The sequence below is a fragment of the Pleurodeles waltl genome, chromosome 1_1 (genome assembly GCF_031143425.1).
Source record: "Pleurodeles waltl isolate 20211129_DDA chromosome 1_1, aPleWal1.hap1.20221129, whole genome shotgun sequence".
In the NCBI taxonomy this organism is placed as follows: domain Eukaryota; kingdom Metazoa; phylum Chordata; class Amphibia; order Caudata; family Salamandridae; genus Pleurodeles; species Pleurodeles waltl.
The window spans coordinates 386,177,514-386,196,781 of NC_090436.1; the positions used below are offsets into that span (position 1 = coordinate 386,177,514).

Here is a 19,268-nt window from a genome sequence, read left to right on the forward strand (position 1 = left end):
TCTACAGAAAGTACTGTCAAACAATGATGAACTTTGCAGTGCATTCTACTATTATTCTGATATATGTATATTGCTGCTTCGTTTGCACCCGCTGAGCACAGATTAAAGATTTAACGCAACGAAGGCCGTTCAATATCACTGAGCTGTGCACCATTTATATGTCAATGTACTTAGGCCAGTTAATCTTGGAGCATAGCCCTTCATTTTTTGATGGCACTGATTTTTAATTACACATGTTATGATTACCGTTGTTAAAATTGCATTATTTAAGTTTAATGTTGTGCATATCTCATTTTGATTTTAGCACAGGGCGTGAGGGTATTTATAGGTGATCACGGGTAAACTCATGGCAAGCTGCAAAATGATGGGTTTCACTTGCGTGGATTACAGAGGGTGGGTTTAAAATCTGCTTGTTCATGGTGGGTGGTTTTGTTCTTTTTACTTTGGAGGGGTTAGTCTGTGGGAAAGCTGATAAGATGGTTTTGTGTCTCAGCACAAATGAAGTATTTCACAGTATTTCATGTCATTATTTTTATTTTATTGTTTGTTTATTTTATTTAATATTTTTTTATTTTAATACATGTTTGTTCCATTTTCTGGGGGTAATGTCATCAGTTTATGTTTCACATATGTTTTGGTGCACGTTAGTAAGTGATTTACTTTTTTGTTTAAAAATAGGGTAGGCATTTCACAAGTACAATTTTATGGTCTGTTTTTATTGAGGTGCAAGTCCTTCTCATTTAAATGTGATATTATGTGCAATGAGATGAAAAGTTTAATGGTTACTTATGGCTTTTCTTTGTAGTTATCCCTGATGAAGGGCTTCAGCCCAAAATGGGTTGGGTTTACACCACCTGGGTTTTGTGGAATGATAAGTGAATTCCAACATGTTCGGAAAAAAGCTTGGGCACTGAATAAAGAGTAGAAGATTGGATTACCTGGTTGAAATTGGATTTTTCATTGATTGCTTTGAATTTCAGCTGTGCTTCTTGGTGTCTGGGTGCCCCATGCACACAAGCCTGTTTTGGAATATATTTGTGCTGCTGAGGCAGAACACGACTGAGGCTGCACACTCAAAGTACTCAGAAGGTACTGTCAAACAATGATGGACTTTGGAGTGCATTCTACTATTATTCTGACCCTGAGGGAGTGCCATATCAACTTTGCCTTTTTCTCTCCACCAACACACACAAGCTGCAATGGCAGTGTACGTGTGCTTGGTTAGGGGTCCCTCAGGGTGGCATAATACATGCTGCAGCCCTTGGGGACCTTTCTTGGTCACAGGACCCTTGGTACCATGGGTACCTTTTACAAAGGACTATGTGCCCAGGGTGTGTCAATTGTGGGAGCAATGGTACAGTTTTTGGCAAAGAACACTAGTGCTGGTTAGCAGGATCTCAGCCAAGTCAGCATCAATATGAGGCAAAAAGTGTGGGGGACGGGGGTAACCATGCCAAAAGAGGCACTTTCCTACAGTAGGCAAATATCCCTGACCACTTCATCCATAGGGTATTTCTGCTAGACTGTGGATGTGGGAACCTGGAGGCGAAGCTTAGGCATTTGGTGTTTTCTGCTGTTGCAAACAGGTCGATCTGTGGGAACCCCCACTGTGAAAGTAACAGAGGAGGACTTGCTGGTGGAGTTCCCACTCGTGGACTTGTTGCTGCATCCTGCTGAGGCGGTCGACAAAATCATTGTCCATACCTGGAAGGTACTCCACTAACAAATGAATTTTTCTGGCATAAAGCCTAAAGTCAAATACTTTAAAATAGCAGAGAGCCCATGTTTCTGAAGGTACCACACGGCTGTCATAGTTTCCTTATGTAGAAGAACAACCCTGCCTATTAGGTGAGGTAGGAAGGTCTTCAACGCTCAGTGATTGTCTAGAAGTTCAAGGAAGTTGATGTGGTGGTTCTGGTACTTAATTTCCCACTGACCCTGCACAGTCACATCCTGTGAGTGTGCGCCCCACCCCGAAAGAGAGGCGCCCATTGTAACAACTCTTTGCAGAACTGGGTCATGGAAAGGCCCCTGCAACAGGTTGCTGGTGTGCCACCACTGCAGAGAGCGTGGCAGCTGATAAACACTAGATCATCCCAAAGACCCTTTGCCTGAGACCACTGTTGGGCTAAACATTCTTGCAATGGACACATGTGCAGTGTGGCATGAGGTACTATGGCAATGCAGGAGGCCATCATACCTAGGAAGTGCATGACTGTTCTACCTGTGAGTAATTAATTTGGTTGAAACAAGGGGAGCAGTGCTTGAAAAGACTGGATCCTGCCAGGATTTGGATATGCTATCCCTACATTCAAGTTGAGAGTAGCCCTAGGTAGGACTGGATCTGGAGGGGTTGGAGGTTGGATTTTGAGGCACTGATGGTAAACCCCAAGTGATAAACCAGATCTACTGTTACCAGTGTGTGTTCGTAGCACTATTCACAGGTTTTTGATAAACCAATCATCCAGATATAGGAAAACATAGATGTCCTGTCTGTGCAGTTGTGCAGTCACCACCCCAAGACATTTGATGAACATCTGAGGAGCAGTAGAGACCCCAAAGAGGAGCACTTTGAACTGGTAATTTCTTCTGCTGACCACAAACCTGAGATACCGGTGATGAGCTAGATTTTTTAGGTCTGGCGTGGCCATAAAGGCACCTTGCTGGAGAAGCAAAATGACATCCTGTCACCATCTGAAAATGCACCGGCATTATGTATTCATTTAGGGGCCTGAGCGACCTGTTTTTTTGGGTATTAGGAAGTACAGTGAGTTTGCACCTTTGATCTACTGGTGAGAGTCTGTGTTTGTGAGGTGGAATGGTGGGAGGTATGGAAGTGAGCTCCAGACAATAACCATGTTGGACATTAACCAAAACCCACTGATCCGAAATGACGGTTTGCCACATGGGAACAAAGCCTTGTAAGCGCCCTCAACAGGTATGGTGTGGGCGAGGGAAGGAGAGACAAGGAATGGTTTCTTACCTGTAACTCCAGTTCTCTCGTAGGGGTATTTCCATGATAGTCATAAGCACTGAATAGTTCTGCACGCCTGCGGGGACCCCGGAGCACTGTTCTGTAGTGTATTCTTATGTGTAGATGTTTGCCTTTCTTGAAAAAAGGCCTGTTAAGTTACTTAAGAATATCAATGTGCAGCCTAGGTGAAAAGCTACAAAGGCAAAATTGTTCATTCTTTAGGTTGGAAAGAAAGGAAGCTGTAGTACAGATCTACCTTTAAAACCGTATTTATTCAAAAAATTTAGTAAAGAACATATTCTCCAACTTTATTTACACCTTCAAATGAGAATGAAACAATGCAGGGCAGTGTAGCCCATAGGCTGCCATTATACAGGATGTAAATAGAGCTGTGCCTTCAAGAAAAGAAAGTCTTCCTGTATCCCATTATGCACAGCAAAAGGCAGTTGCCTCAGTTCTTTTTGTAGGCTTGTAATATGACATGAAGAAACCTGAATATCCTTTTAATTAACAACACAGTTATTATTGTGGATATCCTTATGTCAACTCCACCGGGGAGGAGGGAGGGCTGCTTATGACTATCATGGAAATAGGGTATTTCCATGTATAGTCATAAGCACTGAATAGATTAGCAAGCCCATCCCAATAACCGCGGTGGAGTAGACAGAACAATACCGTAACAATAAATTACGCAAATAAATTCTTGAGAGAGGCCTGTCCAACCTGAGCATCTGTCCTAGCATCTGAATCAAGGCAGTAATGCTTAGTAAAGGTATGGACAGATTTCCAGGTAGCCGCTTTGCATATTTCTGCCAAAGGAATGTTTCTCATAAAAGCAACAGTTGCTGCCTTCCCCCTAGTGGAATGGGCTTTTGGCCTGCCATCGAGGGATTTATTTGCTAACTGATAACAGAATATGATACAAGAAACAATCCACCTGGATAAGGATTGTTTGGAAGTGGCTAAACCTGTTCTAACTGGGCCATAGTTAATAAACAGCTGCTGTGATTTGCGCAAGGATTTTGTTCTATCCAAGTAGAATTTTAAGACCCTTTTAACATCGAGAGAATGTAGGGTTCTCTCAGCAGGAGTAGACGGATTTTGGAAGAAAGTCGGTAATGAGATGGTTTGGTTTACATGAAAGTCTGAAACGACTTTAGGTAGAAATTTTGGATGTGTCCTCATTACTACTTTTGAAGAATGAAAAACTGTATAAGGTTCTTGAGCGCAAAGGGCCTGGATCTCACTGACCCTGCGAGCTGAAGTGATTGCAACCAGAAAAGCAGTTTTCCATGTAAGATGTTGGAGTGATGCTTTATGTATTGGTTCAAAAGGATGCAGCATCAGATGCGAGAGGACAATATTCATCTCCCATGGAGGAGATGGCCGTCTAATGGGAGGAAAGACCTTTTTCAAACCTTCTAGGAAGTCTTTTATGATTGGAATTTTAAAGAAAGAGGATTGGGAAGGGCTCTTTCTATATGCTGTTAGAGCTGCCAGGTGTACTTGTATTGATGACAATTGCAAGCCAGACTTCGGCAAATTTAACAAGTATGGAAGAATATCTTCTTCTCCGCATGTTATTGGGTCAATGTTCTTTTCCAAGCACCACATGCAGAACCTTTTCCATTTGAAGGCATAAGCTGTTCTTGTGGAAGGGCGCTTTGCCTCCCTTAGAATCTCCATGCAGTCCTGAGGTAGATTCAGGTGACCCTATTGTACTAACTCAGGAGCCATGCTGCCAAATTCAACGATGAGAGGTTGGGATGTGTCATCTGGCCTCGAAACTTCGTGAGAAGGTCTGGGCGACAAGGTAATCTGATGTGCGGTTTGAGTGACCGGTGAAGGAGGTCTGGAAACCACCACTGGTGTGGCCATTCTGGGGCAATGAGAATCATCTTGGTGTGAGAGTTGGACAGCTTGAGGAGGACTGTCAGTATCAGGGGAAGCGGTGGAAAGGCGTAAAGAAATGCTCCTGACCAGTTTATCCACAGGGCATTCCCCAATGTTCCTGGATGGTAGTATCTGGAGGCGAAGCTTTTTGCATTTTTTGTTTTCTGGGGTTGCGAATAGGTCTATAGAAGGGGTACCCCACCTGGAAAAAAATGGAGCGGACGACGTCGTTGTGCAAAACCCACTTGTGGTTTTCGTCCATTGCTCGGCTGAGGGCATCCGCTTGGACGTTCTGTATGCCCGGAAGGTGAGTTGCCACTAGCGATAGGTTCCTGGCTAGAAGCCAGTGCCAAATTGTTTGGGCCTCTGTCGACAGAGTCCTGGATCTGGTACCCCCTTGTTTGTTTAAATAATACATGGTGGCCATGTTGTCTGTCTGGAGAAGTAGAGTTTTCGCCTTCAATGAGGGGAGGAAGGCCTTGAGTGCAAGATGGACTGCGCGAAGTTCTAACAGATTGATGTGATACAGTCGCTCTCTCTGTGACCACGTGCCTTGTATTTGGAGGTGATCCATATGCGCTCCCCATCCAAGCAGCGATGCATCCGTGACTATGGTTTGGGTTGGAGGCTGTTGGAATGGGATCCCCTTCAGAAGATTGCTCGGGGAACACCACCACTTGAGAGATTGTATGGCATGGGGAGAAAGGAAGATGCTGTTCTCCCAATCGTCCACTAGTTGATACCATTGATTCTCTAGACATTCCTGTAAGGGTCTCATATGGAGGCGAGCATTGGGAATGAGGTAGATGCAAGACGCATTCGAGCCCAGGAGAAAGGATATCGCTCTTGCAGTGGTCTGAGGCATTTTCTCGAGCTTCTGGCACTTTTTGAGGATTGATAACTGTCGTTCCTCCGAAGGAAACACCTTTCCTTGAGTGGTTTCTATGATGGCGCCTAAGTAATGCAACCTCTGAACAGGTGTTGCTGTGGATTTGGAGAGGTTGACCTGAAGGCCCAGTCTCTGGAGTAGCTGGTGAGTCCAGTTGAGATGCTGTTGAGCCTCTAGGTATGTGGATGCTTTCATGAGCCAATCGTCTAGATAGGGGTAGACGAATATTCAATGTTTCCTTAAATGGGCTGCCACCACCGCCATGCCTTTGGAAAACGTCCTCGGTGCTGATTTGAGGCCGAAAGGAAGCACCGTAAATTGGTAATGACTTTTTCCGACGAGGAATCTCAAAAACTTCTGATGCTTTTTTATCACAGGAATGTGAAAGTAAGTGTCGCGGAGATCTATTGCACAGAGCCAGTCGCCTTGGCGAAGTTGGGGATAGATTTGGTGTAAGGATAGCATCCTGAATTTCTCTCTGCCAATCCATTTGTTGGCTACCCTTAGATCTAGAATGGGACGAAACTCGTGTTTGTCTTTTTTTGGTACCAGAAAGTACCTCGAATAGATTCCCTTTCCCTGCTGGTTGATAGGGACAGGTTCTATCGCTCTCTTTTGTAATAGGGTTGTTACTTCCACTTGGAGAGCGTTGAGGTGGTGATTCACCGATTTGGGTGGAATAGACGGCGGGGGCTGATGAACCTGAGACAGTAGCCATTCCTCACAATATTCAACACCCAGGCGTCTGACGTGATGCGTTGCCACTCTTCCAGATGACTTGAGACACTTCCCCCTACCGGAGTGGGTAACGGAGGAGGGGGAAGCGAGGATTCAGGGCTTAGACGCACTGGTGCCTGACGAGCTGTTTGGGCTTGTGGCGTAGAGCGACCCCTTGTTTGCTTTCGTTGGGTCGAAAAGGTTCTCTGATGTTGTTGCTGTTGCTGGGATCTTGAAGGCATCCACTGTGGTGTTTGAAATCTTTGAGTAAAGAGTCTACGGTGGTAGGGACGGAATGTTTTCCGTTGCTCTCTTGGTCTCTCGAGGCCCACCGCTTTTAGAGTGGCCATTTCCGTTTTCATCCTCAACATTTCGTCGTCAGCATGAGAACCAAACAAAGTGGAACCTGAAAAGGGGAAATTTTGTATTCTCTGTTGCGCCTCTGGTTTAAGTGACGTAAGGCGTAGCCATGCGTGTCTTCTGAACGAAACTCCATGAGAATAATTATGTGCGGATAACACAGAGGAGTCTGCAGCCGCGCTTATCACTTGATTGGAGACCATGGCACCTTCATTAACGATCTCCAAAAAAATCCTCTTTTTTATCCTTAGGGAGGTATTCCGCAGATTGCAGCACAGAGTCCCAAAGTGCACGATCATATCTGCCCAACAGGGCAGTAGCACTAGCCGCTTTCATAGTGATGGCTGAGGTGGAGCAAACTTTGCGGCCTGCGGCATACATTTTTCTACTCTCCTTGTCCGGTGGCGAAGAAGAAGACAGAGACATAGAATGTAACTTCTTAGCAGCCACGATTACTACCGAATCGGGCACTGGATCGGCCCTCAGAAACAAAGGGTCCTACTCCGGAGGACGATATTTCTTTATAAGCCTGGAAGGAGCAGTTTTAGCTGTGGACGGTGTTAAAAATACGTCCATTGCCGGTTCAAGTAGTCCTGGGACCAGCGGTAGTAATGGTCTAGAAGAACGCTGGTGTAATGTTTCAAAAATGTTAGAAGTTGTTGGAGCGGGTACTGCCAGAGGGATGTTCAACTTGGTAGCACCGCGAATTAGGACCTCTTGAAAGGTGTTCACATCGTCTATGGGAGAAACTCTCGGAGACCGGGAGTCAGATAAAGTCGGATAAGGAGGAATGTCTATTGTGGGAACGAGGAGATCTGCAAACTGATTCACCCCGATGATGATGTTGAGATGAAGAAGAGCGTCTCGAAGAATGTCGAGAATACCTTGTGGATTCTGCAGGAGTCACTGGGGCGGACTCTGAAGGAGGTACCGGCGGAGGACCTGTAGGTGCCAGAGGTGTCTGTGGTAGAGGCGACGGCTGAGGAGAAGGCTGAGGCGAAGGTGGTAAAAGAATGAGAGAGGCCGAGGATTCTGAGGTGGTATAGACCCTCCTTGGTCTCGAGTACCTCTCGGAGTCGACTCCTCTCGTCGTTGAGAGCTTTTTGACGGCAATCTCCCTCGACATCGATGGGATGACGGCGATCGTCTCCGCCGACGAGTACTGTCCACCGACATCGATCGTCCCCGTCGCATCGACGGTGACCTGGAACTTCGACGGCGAGTGTCTACGCCGCCTTGACGGCGATATGTTTGTCAACATCGAGCGATGGCTCTTCCTCGACGGTGATCCGGTCCTCGACGGCGAGCATGTTGGCGCCGTTCCTGGTCTCGACGTCGATGCTCTCGACGTCGTCGGAGACCTATGACGCTTGTGAGGAGGTCTGGCAGCTGCTCCATAGGACACAGTGAGAGCCCTGGTAGAAGACTGACCTTCTCCTCGCTCTGTGGCAGATTGCCCTCTTCGTCTCCTGTCCTCTTTTGCCTGAAGGTGGATTTTCTCCCTGTCACGAAGAGTTCTTCTGGAGAACGTTTTGCAAATGTCACAGGCATCAGGTTTGTGACTTGACGGTAGGCAAATAATACAGACTTGATGTGGGTCTGTTTTGGCCTTTTTCCTGCCACAACTAGGGCACTTATCAAAAAGAGAAGGCATTCTGGTGACAAAAAAAACTCAAATTTCTGTCAGAATTTGACAGGAAAAGCTAGAAAATGTTCACTCTAGATGAAAAACGTCGAGTGAAATTGAAATCCAAAGGATTTTAGTTGAGTTTTTGTCAAAAAAAGCTATGAAAGGTAGAGCTCAATGCTTCAGGGTCCTGTCAGAAGGAGCCGTAAAAAAGAATTGAGGCAACTGCCTTTTGCTGTGCATGATGGGATACAGGAAGACTTTCTTTTCTTAAAGGCACAGCTCTATTTACATCCTGTATAATGGCAGCCTATGGGTTACACTGCCCTGCATTGTTTCATTCTCATTTGAAGGTGTAAATAAAGTTGGAGAGTATGTTCTTTACTACATTTGTAGAATAAATACGGTTTTAAAGGTAGATCTGTACTACAGCTTCCTTTCTTTCCAACCTAAAGAATGAACAATTTGGCCTTTGTAGCTTTTCACCTAGGCTGCACATTGATATTCTTAAGTGACTTAACAGGCCTTTTTTCAAGAAAGGCAAACATCTACACTTAAGAATACACTACAGAACAGTGCTCCAGGGTCCCCGCAGGTGTGCGGAACTATTCAGTGCCTATGACTATACATGGAAATCCCCTACGAGAGAAGTCAGGGTTTGGAGGTGGGAGTAGCTCCTTTTGAGGACCTACCCTTGCCTTAGGAATGGTTTCCCCTATCGGACCCGCTAAAACAACCCCTGGGAGCGGGTGATTGTAGTGCCTCCATGGCTCTGGCTGTCTCCATATCCTTTTTTAATCTGATGGTGCTCACCATCAAAGGTCATGTTCAGCAGGTTCTGCTAGACTTTTGGGTTAAAGCCAGAGATACAAAGCCATGTGTGTCTGCGCAGCAGAATACTAGAATTTACCCCTCTGGCAGTCATGCCAGCTGTGTCCAGGGCACAATGAATAGAGGTGTTTGAGATCAGCCTGTCTTCTCCTGACCCCATTTTCTATGCTCTTCAGAAAGATACAGGAGGAGCTCGTCTCATTTCATCCCAGTGGGCACAATTGAATTTTGCAAGAAGGCCGACAAAATTAGCAATGTGCTAGTGGTTGGCTGATTGCGTGGCCACCTGTTTCCCTTTTTGCGTTTGCTTTCCTTATCTGGTGGTGACGCATCCCCGCTGGCCTGGGAACTGACTTTTTTACTGGTAGTGATGATTACTAGAGAATCGGGTGGGAGCTGACTGCGAATATAGCTGTGGATCAAAAGAGGAGGCTTTATATTTTTTATCCACCTTAGGTGTTATAACCCTAGCCCGGACAGGGTCATTACAAATGTCAGGGGCATGACGTAATATGCCCTTGAGCATGAGGAGGTACTGAGTAGAGCGGTCAGTGGATGAGATGGTTTCAAGAAGAGGTCCTCCTCTAAGGGCTCAGTTCCACATTATGAAAGGAGGCAGCACTTATAGTGAGTTCCGGAAAGGATGTGCACTCATCCAGAGGGATGGGGCAGGCAGGGAAGAGGTCTGGGTGCCCTGGTGGTCTACATAATAGAAGTCTCATAGGTCACCCTGTCGGGAAGTGTCAAAGGTATCATAACCCCCCCCCCCCCCCCCTCACCCACCTGTGTCTCTTGGAGAAGCATGCGGGCGAAGACTGAGTGACGGGCGAGGTGATGGTGGTGCAAGGGGCTGGTAGCCTTATCTGTTTTCATGCCTCGTTTTGCCAAAATTGGAATGTCCAAGGCCTCCTCAAAGGACAGCTGACGTTACGAGAATGGAGTAGCAGGGCCTGAAGGGCGAGCAAGGATGAGGCCCATGTGTGGGTGGATGACCAGGCGTTTCTGCCTGAGTTGCTCCTGCATCCTATGGAGAACCAGCTTGATTATGCCAGTGTCAGACTTCCTGGTTGGCGGCAAAGCCTTCAACTCCTTTGGCATCAAGGTTCCGGTCGATGCAGAGATGGATGTGGTCGGTGTCCAGCTAATCCCTTCCTACAAGTGGCAAGGCCGGAGGGAATGTGAGAAAAAAAGATAGAGGCATATATGTAGTGAATCCTATCTTGTTTTAATGGGAAACAGGAGTCAGCTTAGCCTTCGGGCTTGTGGACATGTGTCCCTGTCGCCTAGTGACTTTTACCCTACTTAGCTTGTGCTGTTTTAGCACAATTATTTAATTATACGTTTCCAAGATGGCTGCAATGTTTTAGTTTCACGTTATCAATGCCACCCGTGCTGAGGCTTCAATATCAGGTGACAAAGATAAACAAACTTAAGGTATTTACATTAGATACTTTCCCTCTTTACGCCTTTGAGGTAACTGTTTACATCAATTGGTGTCCCAAGCATGTCTTGTTATCTACTGTTTGGGAACAGACCTATGTCAGGGGTGCCAGCAGATCTGTATAAATGCACCTCACTTAGACAGACAGTCGGAGGGATTCCGACCAGATGCCATCACTGCTATCAATGCTGCACGTCACCTTGACGCTCACCCAGTCTTCATGTCCCGAAGGAGTCTGAGCTAGAGACCTCATTCCAAGATAACGAGGGTTGGGAGGCTCTTCTCATGGACATCGCATTGGCAGATAAGGTTTAACACACCTAGCTCTCTTTTAGGTTGGGGATTAGGTTCACCTTATTAGGACATTATTTCACATCTCATTTCATTTTATGTCATTGCAAGATGGTGGGGGTCTTTGTATTAATGACTCTTGTCTTTACCATTCTGTTTCTTGCACTGTTCATTATCCTAATCATTGCAGCCCATGCAACTTACTGTAGATTGCAGTTTTGTTAAATAAAACCTATTAAAACTGTACTGCATCTCCTTCGTTGTCTATGTGTGATTGAGACATGTTAATGTGAGAAAGGGATCATCTCTGTTTAACCACAACACTACCTGAGATGTCACACTCTTGAGTCCATGCGTAAAGGCTGCCACAAATCACCTTTTACTGTTGGGGTTTTTGGTGAGGTGCTGCTTGTGAGCCGGGAGGGTTGGGACGACAGTTGCAACTTGTTGTAGGATTGACACAGTTGCCTACAAACATAAGTACTGTCATCCTTAAACCAGCAGTCTTGCCTAAAGCAAGAGTAAAACTACGACATATACACATTCAGGTCGCTGCATTCCTGAGGCAATGGTATAATCATAAACAGGAGAACCATCCAAGTGGTTTCAGAAAACCTGGTTGTTATATTTTTCCATTAATCAAAAAAAATAAGAAGAAGAACATGTTTTTTTTCAAGTTCACAACTTAAAACGGTGTAACAATTGAATGCAACCACAATAAAATAGAGAATATGAAAACAGGCATTCTAATTCTATCATGTGGGAATGATAATAGTCTGTTTAATCTGTCAACAGCTAGAATCCCCTCCTAACGTCAAGAAGACATGAAAAAACCTTTGACTCCAAAGATAAAATTTATAATGAAAGCACAAATACAAATGTACATGCAAGCTCAAACTGCTGAAAGAGCAAGATATCTCCTAGATAAGACTTAGGGGGTTATTCCAACTTTGGAGGAGGTGTTAATCCGTCCCAAAAGTGACGGAAAAGTGACGGATTTACCGCCAGCCGTATTACAAGTCCATTATATCCTATGGAACTCGTAATACGGCTGGTGGTATATCCGTCACTTTACCGTCACTTTTGGGACGGATTAACACTCCTCCAAAGTTGGAATAACCCCCTTAGTTTTATGTTGTTAATGACACTAATCACCTGGGAAGAAAAATGAGGGGGACAAAATTTAAACCACAATTATTTGACAGGAAAAGGTTTCAAAATGCTATAACATTGAAGGCATTCAGTTAAGCAACTGTTTTATTTTGAAATATGGATAAAATGTCAGAGTACTCTTTTCTGGGAGTCTTCTCACAGTGTGGGGAAAAAAGAAATTAAAGGCTAACTGTCCCAGTGGTGCATGAAATGCCTGAGATATTGTAACTCTGAATGTTGAGTCTAGAAGTACAAATTTGGAAAAACTATTTTACACCCAGCAACCAATGTTTCATCTGAGGTTATACACAACATTTCTGCTGTTGACTCGCAAATGTGAGACTATAGTTTTTTTTATCAGGGATACAACTGAAATTATTCTCGAACAATAGACTTACAAAAAGAAGTCTCTTGTCTGCCTATTGTTTTGGAATCAGGGTACAAACATTGTGTAGTTCTGTTCCATTGGATCTTTACTGCTATGAAGAATTTCTAATTTTTTTCATAAATCCATATAAAAGAAAAGTGAAATCGTGGGATGTACAGCTACAGCAAAATCCCTTAGGTTTCAAATAAACTTTCTCTCTTAGAGCTTGATGACTTGAGGATATTACCCTTAGTTTAGAACAGAGACAAAACACAGACAAGGGCACACTGGAGGTAACAATGGTCTGGACAGGTGTATCAGTTGCAATTCAGATACAATGCATGATTTTAAGGAAGTAAAAAATGATCACAGTAGCTTCAAGTCACAATATATCAAGCAATTGAGACTGTTGGTTAGGTGTCACTTCCAAGCAGTTAGTTAATGACTTAAAATGAGAGAAGATAACTTGATTATCTTGCCAAATTAATAAACTGAAAATTGAGTAATGAAGAAACAAGACAATTAAATCAGATAATGGTGAAATACCTGCTTAAACATGCGAAGCCGGTCCAATGTTTTCTGTCTTTCTTGACTAAACAAGGTGGTTTTCTTTTCTTCATCATCTTGCAACTGATCACGTTTCTAATGGAACCCATATAAAAATTATCCCATCAAAATTTGTATACTAACCAAAATAGCAACAATTTGACATTAATAATAAGAAAAGCCTATAAGCACAAATATTGGTCTCACAAGTTTGTTTTATTACATATGTAAAATTATTAGGTCTATTGGAAGAAAATGTATGTAAAAGCATATGGCTTTCTTTTTATAGTGAATATCCTTTTGGTGAAACTATATGAAAATTGCTACTATAACAATCACCTGGCTACTAAACATACTGCGGCAGGAGTTAGAAGAGTGATTTATTAAGTGATTGAGTATGCTGGAAAATAAATGCTTTCAATATTGCTAAGAACCTGATGTAGAATTGTAAATTTAGTTTATTTCTGGAGATGCGAAATTTGTAAGCGAATCCATGTCACTATACCATCTGTATAGTGGAGGAAATTACACTGGTGGATTCTCTGCAGGATTCAGCACTGCCGTCAGAAATCAGGGCATTTACGTTTACAACCAAACTCTAAGCCAGGCCCAAAGAGGTGCATCAAAATGTTTCCATCAATGGTAGTCTCAAATAAGTTATTTTAATTAGCACATCTATAGCCCTTCTATCCACATTCCTTAATACAATGATTATGGGCTGCTGAAAGTCCCAAAACTATCTACCTAGGATTATTAATTTTAGTTGGTATCCTGTCCTTCATAGTTAGAGAGCAAATAGCATATACCCTTATAAAATACAACTTGTTTTTATTTGAATATGTTTGAGTCATAAGACCTGTAGTGACTCCATCTTTGGTCCACAATGCACCAGTACCCAGGCTCCACCTCAGACTGTTTTCCACTCAGCGGGTGAGTAGTGTTAGTGGAGAGCAGTGTCAAAGACAGAGTGCTGTGCATTGAAAAATGAGTGCAAGAAAATATCTGTGATCATCACTTGCTTTGGGAGAGGAAGATGTTTGCACTAAATCTACAATAAACAAAAAGGGCATGATGGGATACTGGTGGTCTCTGAAGCCTTAAAGCCGCAGTCATTTTTTCCACTCACATAATAGCAGCCTATCGGCTGTCGTAGTTTGGACTCTTGCTCTGAGCAAGACTGCTGGTCTCAGGATGACAGTACTTTCGTTTGTAGGTGACTAAGTCTCTTCCTACAACTATTTGTAACTGTTGTCCAAACCTTACCGGCTTACTAGCAGTACCTCACCAAAAACACAATAGTAAAAGGTGATTTGTAGCAGTCGCTTACGCATGGACTCAAAATACAATATCTCAGGGTTGTCGTGGTTAAACGGAAATTACCCTTTTCTCACAGATTTATTATGTCTCATACAAACAAAGGCAATAACACAGATGCAGTAAAGTTATAATAGTTTTTATTCAACATAACTGCAATTTGTGATAAGTTGCATGAACTGCAATGATTAGGATAATGAATATACCAAGCAACAGTATTGTAAAGAGGAGAGTCATTGTTATAAAGACCCCCACCATTATGCAATATATGAAAGAAATATATGTATATGTAAAAGATGGAATAAGCCCTAATACCCTAAGGAGAGTAGGTCTAACCTCCTACCTAAAAAGGAAGAGCTGGGTTCGTTAAACCTAATCTGCTAAAACCGTGTCCATGAGAGGAGCCCCCAACCCTCGTTACCTTGGAATGAGGTCTCTATCTCAGACTCCGCAGGGACACGAAGACTGGATCAGTGTCAAGATGACTGCAGCATCGGTATCAGCGATGGTGGCGATGCCCTCTGGTCGGAATCCCTCTGATTATCTGTCTACAAGTGTGTTGTATTTATACAGATCTACAAGGTCCCCTGACATAAGTGTTATTCATAACAATAGATAACAGGCATGCTTGGGACGGAAATAAATAATTAAATGGACTAAGCCAGAGCAAGCTAAGTAGGTTAAAAGTCACTGGGTGACGGGGGCACGAGTTTACAAGCCTACGGCTAAGCTAACTCCTGTTAACCCGTTAAAACAAACTAGGATTCACTACACCCTCCCCATTGCCGTAACAGGTATTATGAAGGTAAAGAAAACCCAATCGCTAAAAAGCTGCTACTGAACTAAAAAGCCAAAAAACGTAACGAAAAAATAAATGCTGTGTTATAAAATTCGTTTCTAAAAAACATTTCAGAGACTTTAATATCAACCATGACAAGTATAGCAAACTTTTAGTATAATTGCTTCTTTGATTAGAATCGGGAATTGGCAAGCGAATTCATTAAATTATGTGCTATATGCAGGATCTTGAAGAATGTCATCGAAGTCACCATTCAAGGATCTCAAAAATTAGTCAACATCGTCTGAAGTGAAATCGAGAGCTGGACGGTCAAACGGATCCACAGAGCAGAAGTGAGCCATAGTCATCGGTGTATCGACACTCGCTGTAGTGTCCTCATCCATGTTAGATCGAATAACAGAAGGCTCATAGGTGGCCTCGCGGAGCAACCTCAGTCTCAAGGGGCATGACCGTGTATGAACCCTCATCGGGGACATCAGCAGTTCGTGGTCCACAGATGTCGTCGGTGCAACAGCAAGACAGACCATAGGCAGATGTTCAAAGAGACACCATATGCAGCGGAACACCGGTTGTACGCACCACAGTAGAGGCCGGAATGACAATGACCAGTCAAATTCCAGTTCCACCAGCAAAGGCGTACCGAAGATCCGAACCATGCGTTCACGGCACAGCGGCGTTGACGGGAGCGGCTCCATTGCTCTGTGTCGCTGGAAAAAAACAACCACTGCGAATCAGAAAAAATAGCAGTAGTAGTCCGCCAATTAAAGCCAAAATAATTGGAAAGCCACCAAACACACTGGAAAAAAGTGAATGGATGGCTGATGGGATGACTCCGAAGACAGTCTGGAAGATGGACACGAAACCAGACCCGACAGCCTTAAAGAAATGAACAATCCCAGTTGTGCTTGAAGCATTGAATATTCTGGACACCAACTCTCCAAAGTGTTTGGGGAAATCGGTATTTAAAAGGGATTGTATCTCGGCTGATGATCTCGCAACCTGGAGAGCATACGTCTCTTTTGCGGATGTCAAGGCGACCTGTTTTTGAAACAATAGCGCCTTCAGTCTACTCAACTTGTCATAGTTCACATTAATAGTATCAATGTGGGGCCACATTTCAGATACATGTATCTCTCGTGTGGGAGGGAAACAAAACATGGCCACAACACGTAACGACCTTCGTGACTAAGATTGCGTAGGCAATTCCAGGTCGCAAGCCGCAACAGCTGTCATCGCTCAGAAGAACATAACTCCCATTAGAAAGAACATGAAACACTGAACGAATCAAGGGGACGGGAGTACCCTTCAGAAAACAGGCCAAATTCGCGACCCCCGCATTGCAAAGACCGTGAAGAGACACCTGTTTGCATATCATGGAATGACGAACAGTAGTCTCACATTCACTTCCGCTAAGAAAGACCTCTTGTTCGCCGTTCAGACATCGATACTCAAAGGGCAACTCCCACTCTTCCTTAATAAAGCTATCTCCTAGCCGTTCATATCGTCCCACTGCAAGATGTTTCAGGCAGCTTGAGAAACGAAACGTTGAAAATGGTAAATAAATAATGCCGTGTAAGAGCCAGATAGTTGAAGGACTCTCTGCTACCGTGAAGGGCAACTTATCTAATTTTTCTACTTGAAGCAAGGTGAAACAAGCCTCTCTTTTAGCCATTGTCACTTGTTCCCTGGAAAAATTAAAAGCAGCGAATAGTTCACTCCCATTAAGGTATTTCCATGGAATGTGGCCACTTTTCAGCGTCTGTAATGCCCAACTCAGCTGCATGATGGAACGCAGCTGTGTTTGCCCATGATATAACCGAGACAAATCAGTCTGAGTGATATCAATAGCAGATGACACTATATTCGACAGGGAATAAATCCTGTTGGATAGCGTGTTCATGCCATTGTCGACAACAGCCAAAGTGTTTTCCAAATTCTCTTTATCAAGTTGCCGTAAACGTGCAGCAGCCTCAATTTGAGAAAGTTTCCAAATTTCATTATACATGGCATATAAAAACCGTTTCGAGCGTTGCTTTCTAGGACCTAATAGGAAATCTTGTAGGTCTATACTGTCAGAAAGAGTATTCAGGTGTTGTTTCACCTCTGTTAAGGTGTTCGTTTGTACCCATTGTTGGCACAGCTTGCCCACACTAAGTTGTAATTATACCAGCATGCTGACCTGACAAAAAGCGAGGGTCTGGTCTATGAATGGAAAAGACCCCTGAAGAGTTCAAAAAACGCCTTTGACACTCATCATTATCGGTGGGCCATACCAACCATCCCCCGGGACTGGAAAGTGAAGAATTATAGTCACCAGCCTTAACCAATGCATCCAGCCTTTCCTCAGAAACATTTAGAAAGTGTTGCCAATCTTTAAATTTTATCGGTGTAGGGATACTGGGTGTGTTTAGATCCTTTATTTTAGCTAATCCCAGACATGATGTCTGTTCAACAGTGTCATTTAAAAAAATCATTTGCACAGGAATTAAGCAAGCTCGAAACAAAGCCTCCCTACCCTGTATCTGCCAATCTTGCGTCCCCCATACACTCTTCAAATCGATAGTGTCCCTCCAATATTCATAACCCTCAATCGAAAGTCGGGAAACAAAGGGATCTGAATAAATCAGTTTTGTATCTGTTAGCAATAGTTTTCTAATGTGTGTCTTAGGTAATTTAAAATAATAAGATTCAGCTTTCGTTGTATCATGCCCAGAAAAGTATGTGAATTTGTCACTGTAATACTTTGGACTCCCCACCCGTGGTGTTGAACAATGTTCCCATTGTGTATAGTTAAAAAGAGGCCTATATCTAGTTGCACGGTGCAGGTAGTGATGTCCCCAATTATTATAGCAGAACATTTCACCATAATTCATTGTAAAATCATATACATCATCACTTCCAAAAGCGGAGTAGTCCTTCATTTCAGTTAGCATGGAATCCACTGTTTGGACATCCCAATCATCAGAGACAACATGAGGTGTAATAACATCAGACATAGAAATTTTGAACACGTATGGTATTTGAATTATCTCTGTAGGCCCGTATATATCGAACGGAACTTTGTCCCAAACAATCCCATCAGAAATTGGAATAGCTGTAATATTGACAGGGGACAAATCACGTCGGACCTTATGTGATGAATGATGCAGTGTTAAAATTACATCAACAGGCTCCACTGAGGAGCGATCAGCAATATAGTGACCATTAATTAGTAAAAAGAAAACAGTCACAAAACCAATCCATAAAAACAATGCAATAAATGTCAAACAGAACCAGAGATAGTTCCATGGATATATCAAATAGTTCTTTTTAAGCCATTGATAGAACTTGCTACCTCTGGAAAGTTTGTCAGTCTCAGTTGAGGATGAATCTGAAGAAAAATCATCAATGTCCACAAAATAGCCAGAGGAAGTCTCCGCAAACACAGGACTCATCGAATTCCCATCCACTGTTCGTGGAGGTTCATGATAGATGACGTTACCAGTCGTGGAAGTGTTCGTGTAAAATACAGCCAAATCCTGTAGCGGTGCGTTCTCCGAAGTTGTTACAGGAACCAACAAAAGTTCATTTTCCGCCCTCCCCATGGTCGAGGAAGTGTCTGGAACAGCAGCTGACATAGTTGCATATTCAGTAGTAGCGATGGTCATCCTACTATGTAGAGGGATGTCCTGTTGGGTAGTGAGAGGGGATCGGGAACCACCCAAGGGACCTCCTGGTCTACTGTGAAGAATCGGCCACATGGTGTAATTTGATGTCATCAATGGAGATGAATCTGTTTGATTTGGAACCAGATAATGGCGGAAGGATGACCGTCCTGGTGCCTTTTATCCCCAAGACCGGTACAGGTGCTCTGTATGCTGGACCAAACTCTTTTTTCACAGCGATCTTCTCACGAACCAAATCCCCAACGCTAGGAATCCAGCCAGTCGAAGTTTTCGCCAAATCCCTTATTCCCAAGGAGGCAGCGCTTGCAGATGATTTATCATCACGGAATTGTTGAAACTCCTGTAAAACAGCGAGACGTTCTTTTATGTCAAATGGTGTTTCTGCTGCCACCATACCAGGGG

The 19,268-nt window shown here is 43.6% G+C and overlaps 1 protein-coding gene across 2 annotated transcripts in view; it reads right to left on the bottom strand.

The window, feature by feature from the left end:
• The window catches only part of JMY (junction mediating and regulatory protein, p53 cofactor), a 651,557-nt gene that overhangs the window by 222,306 nt on the left and 409,983 nt on the right, over nucleotides 1–19,268 (bottom strand). For both annotated transcript variants that reach the window (XM_069223266.1, XM_069223256.1), the window contains exon 8: nucleotides 13,089–13,184. In XM_069223266.1, coding sequence (XP_069079367.1) covers nucleotides 13,089–13,184 — 96 coding nt within the window. The remainder of the gene's footprint in view (nucleotides 1–13,088; nucleotides 13,185–19,268) is intronic.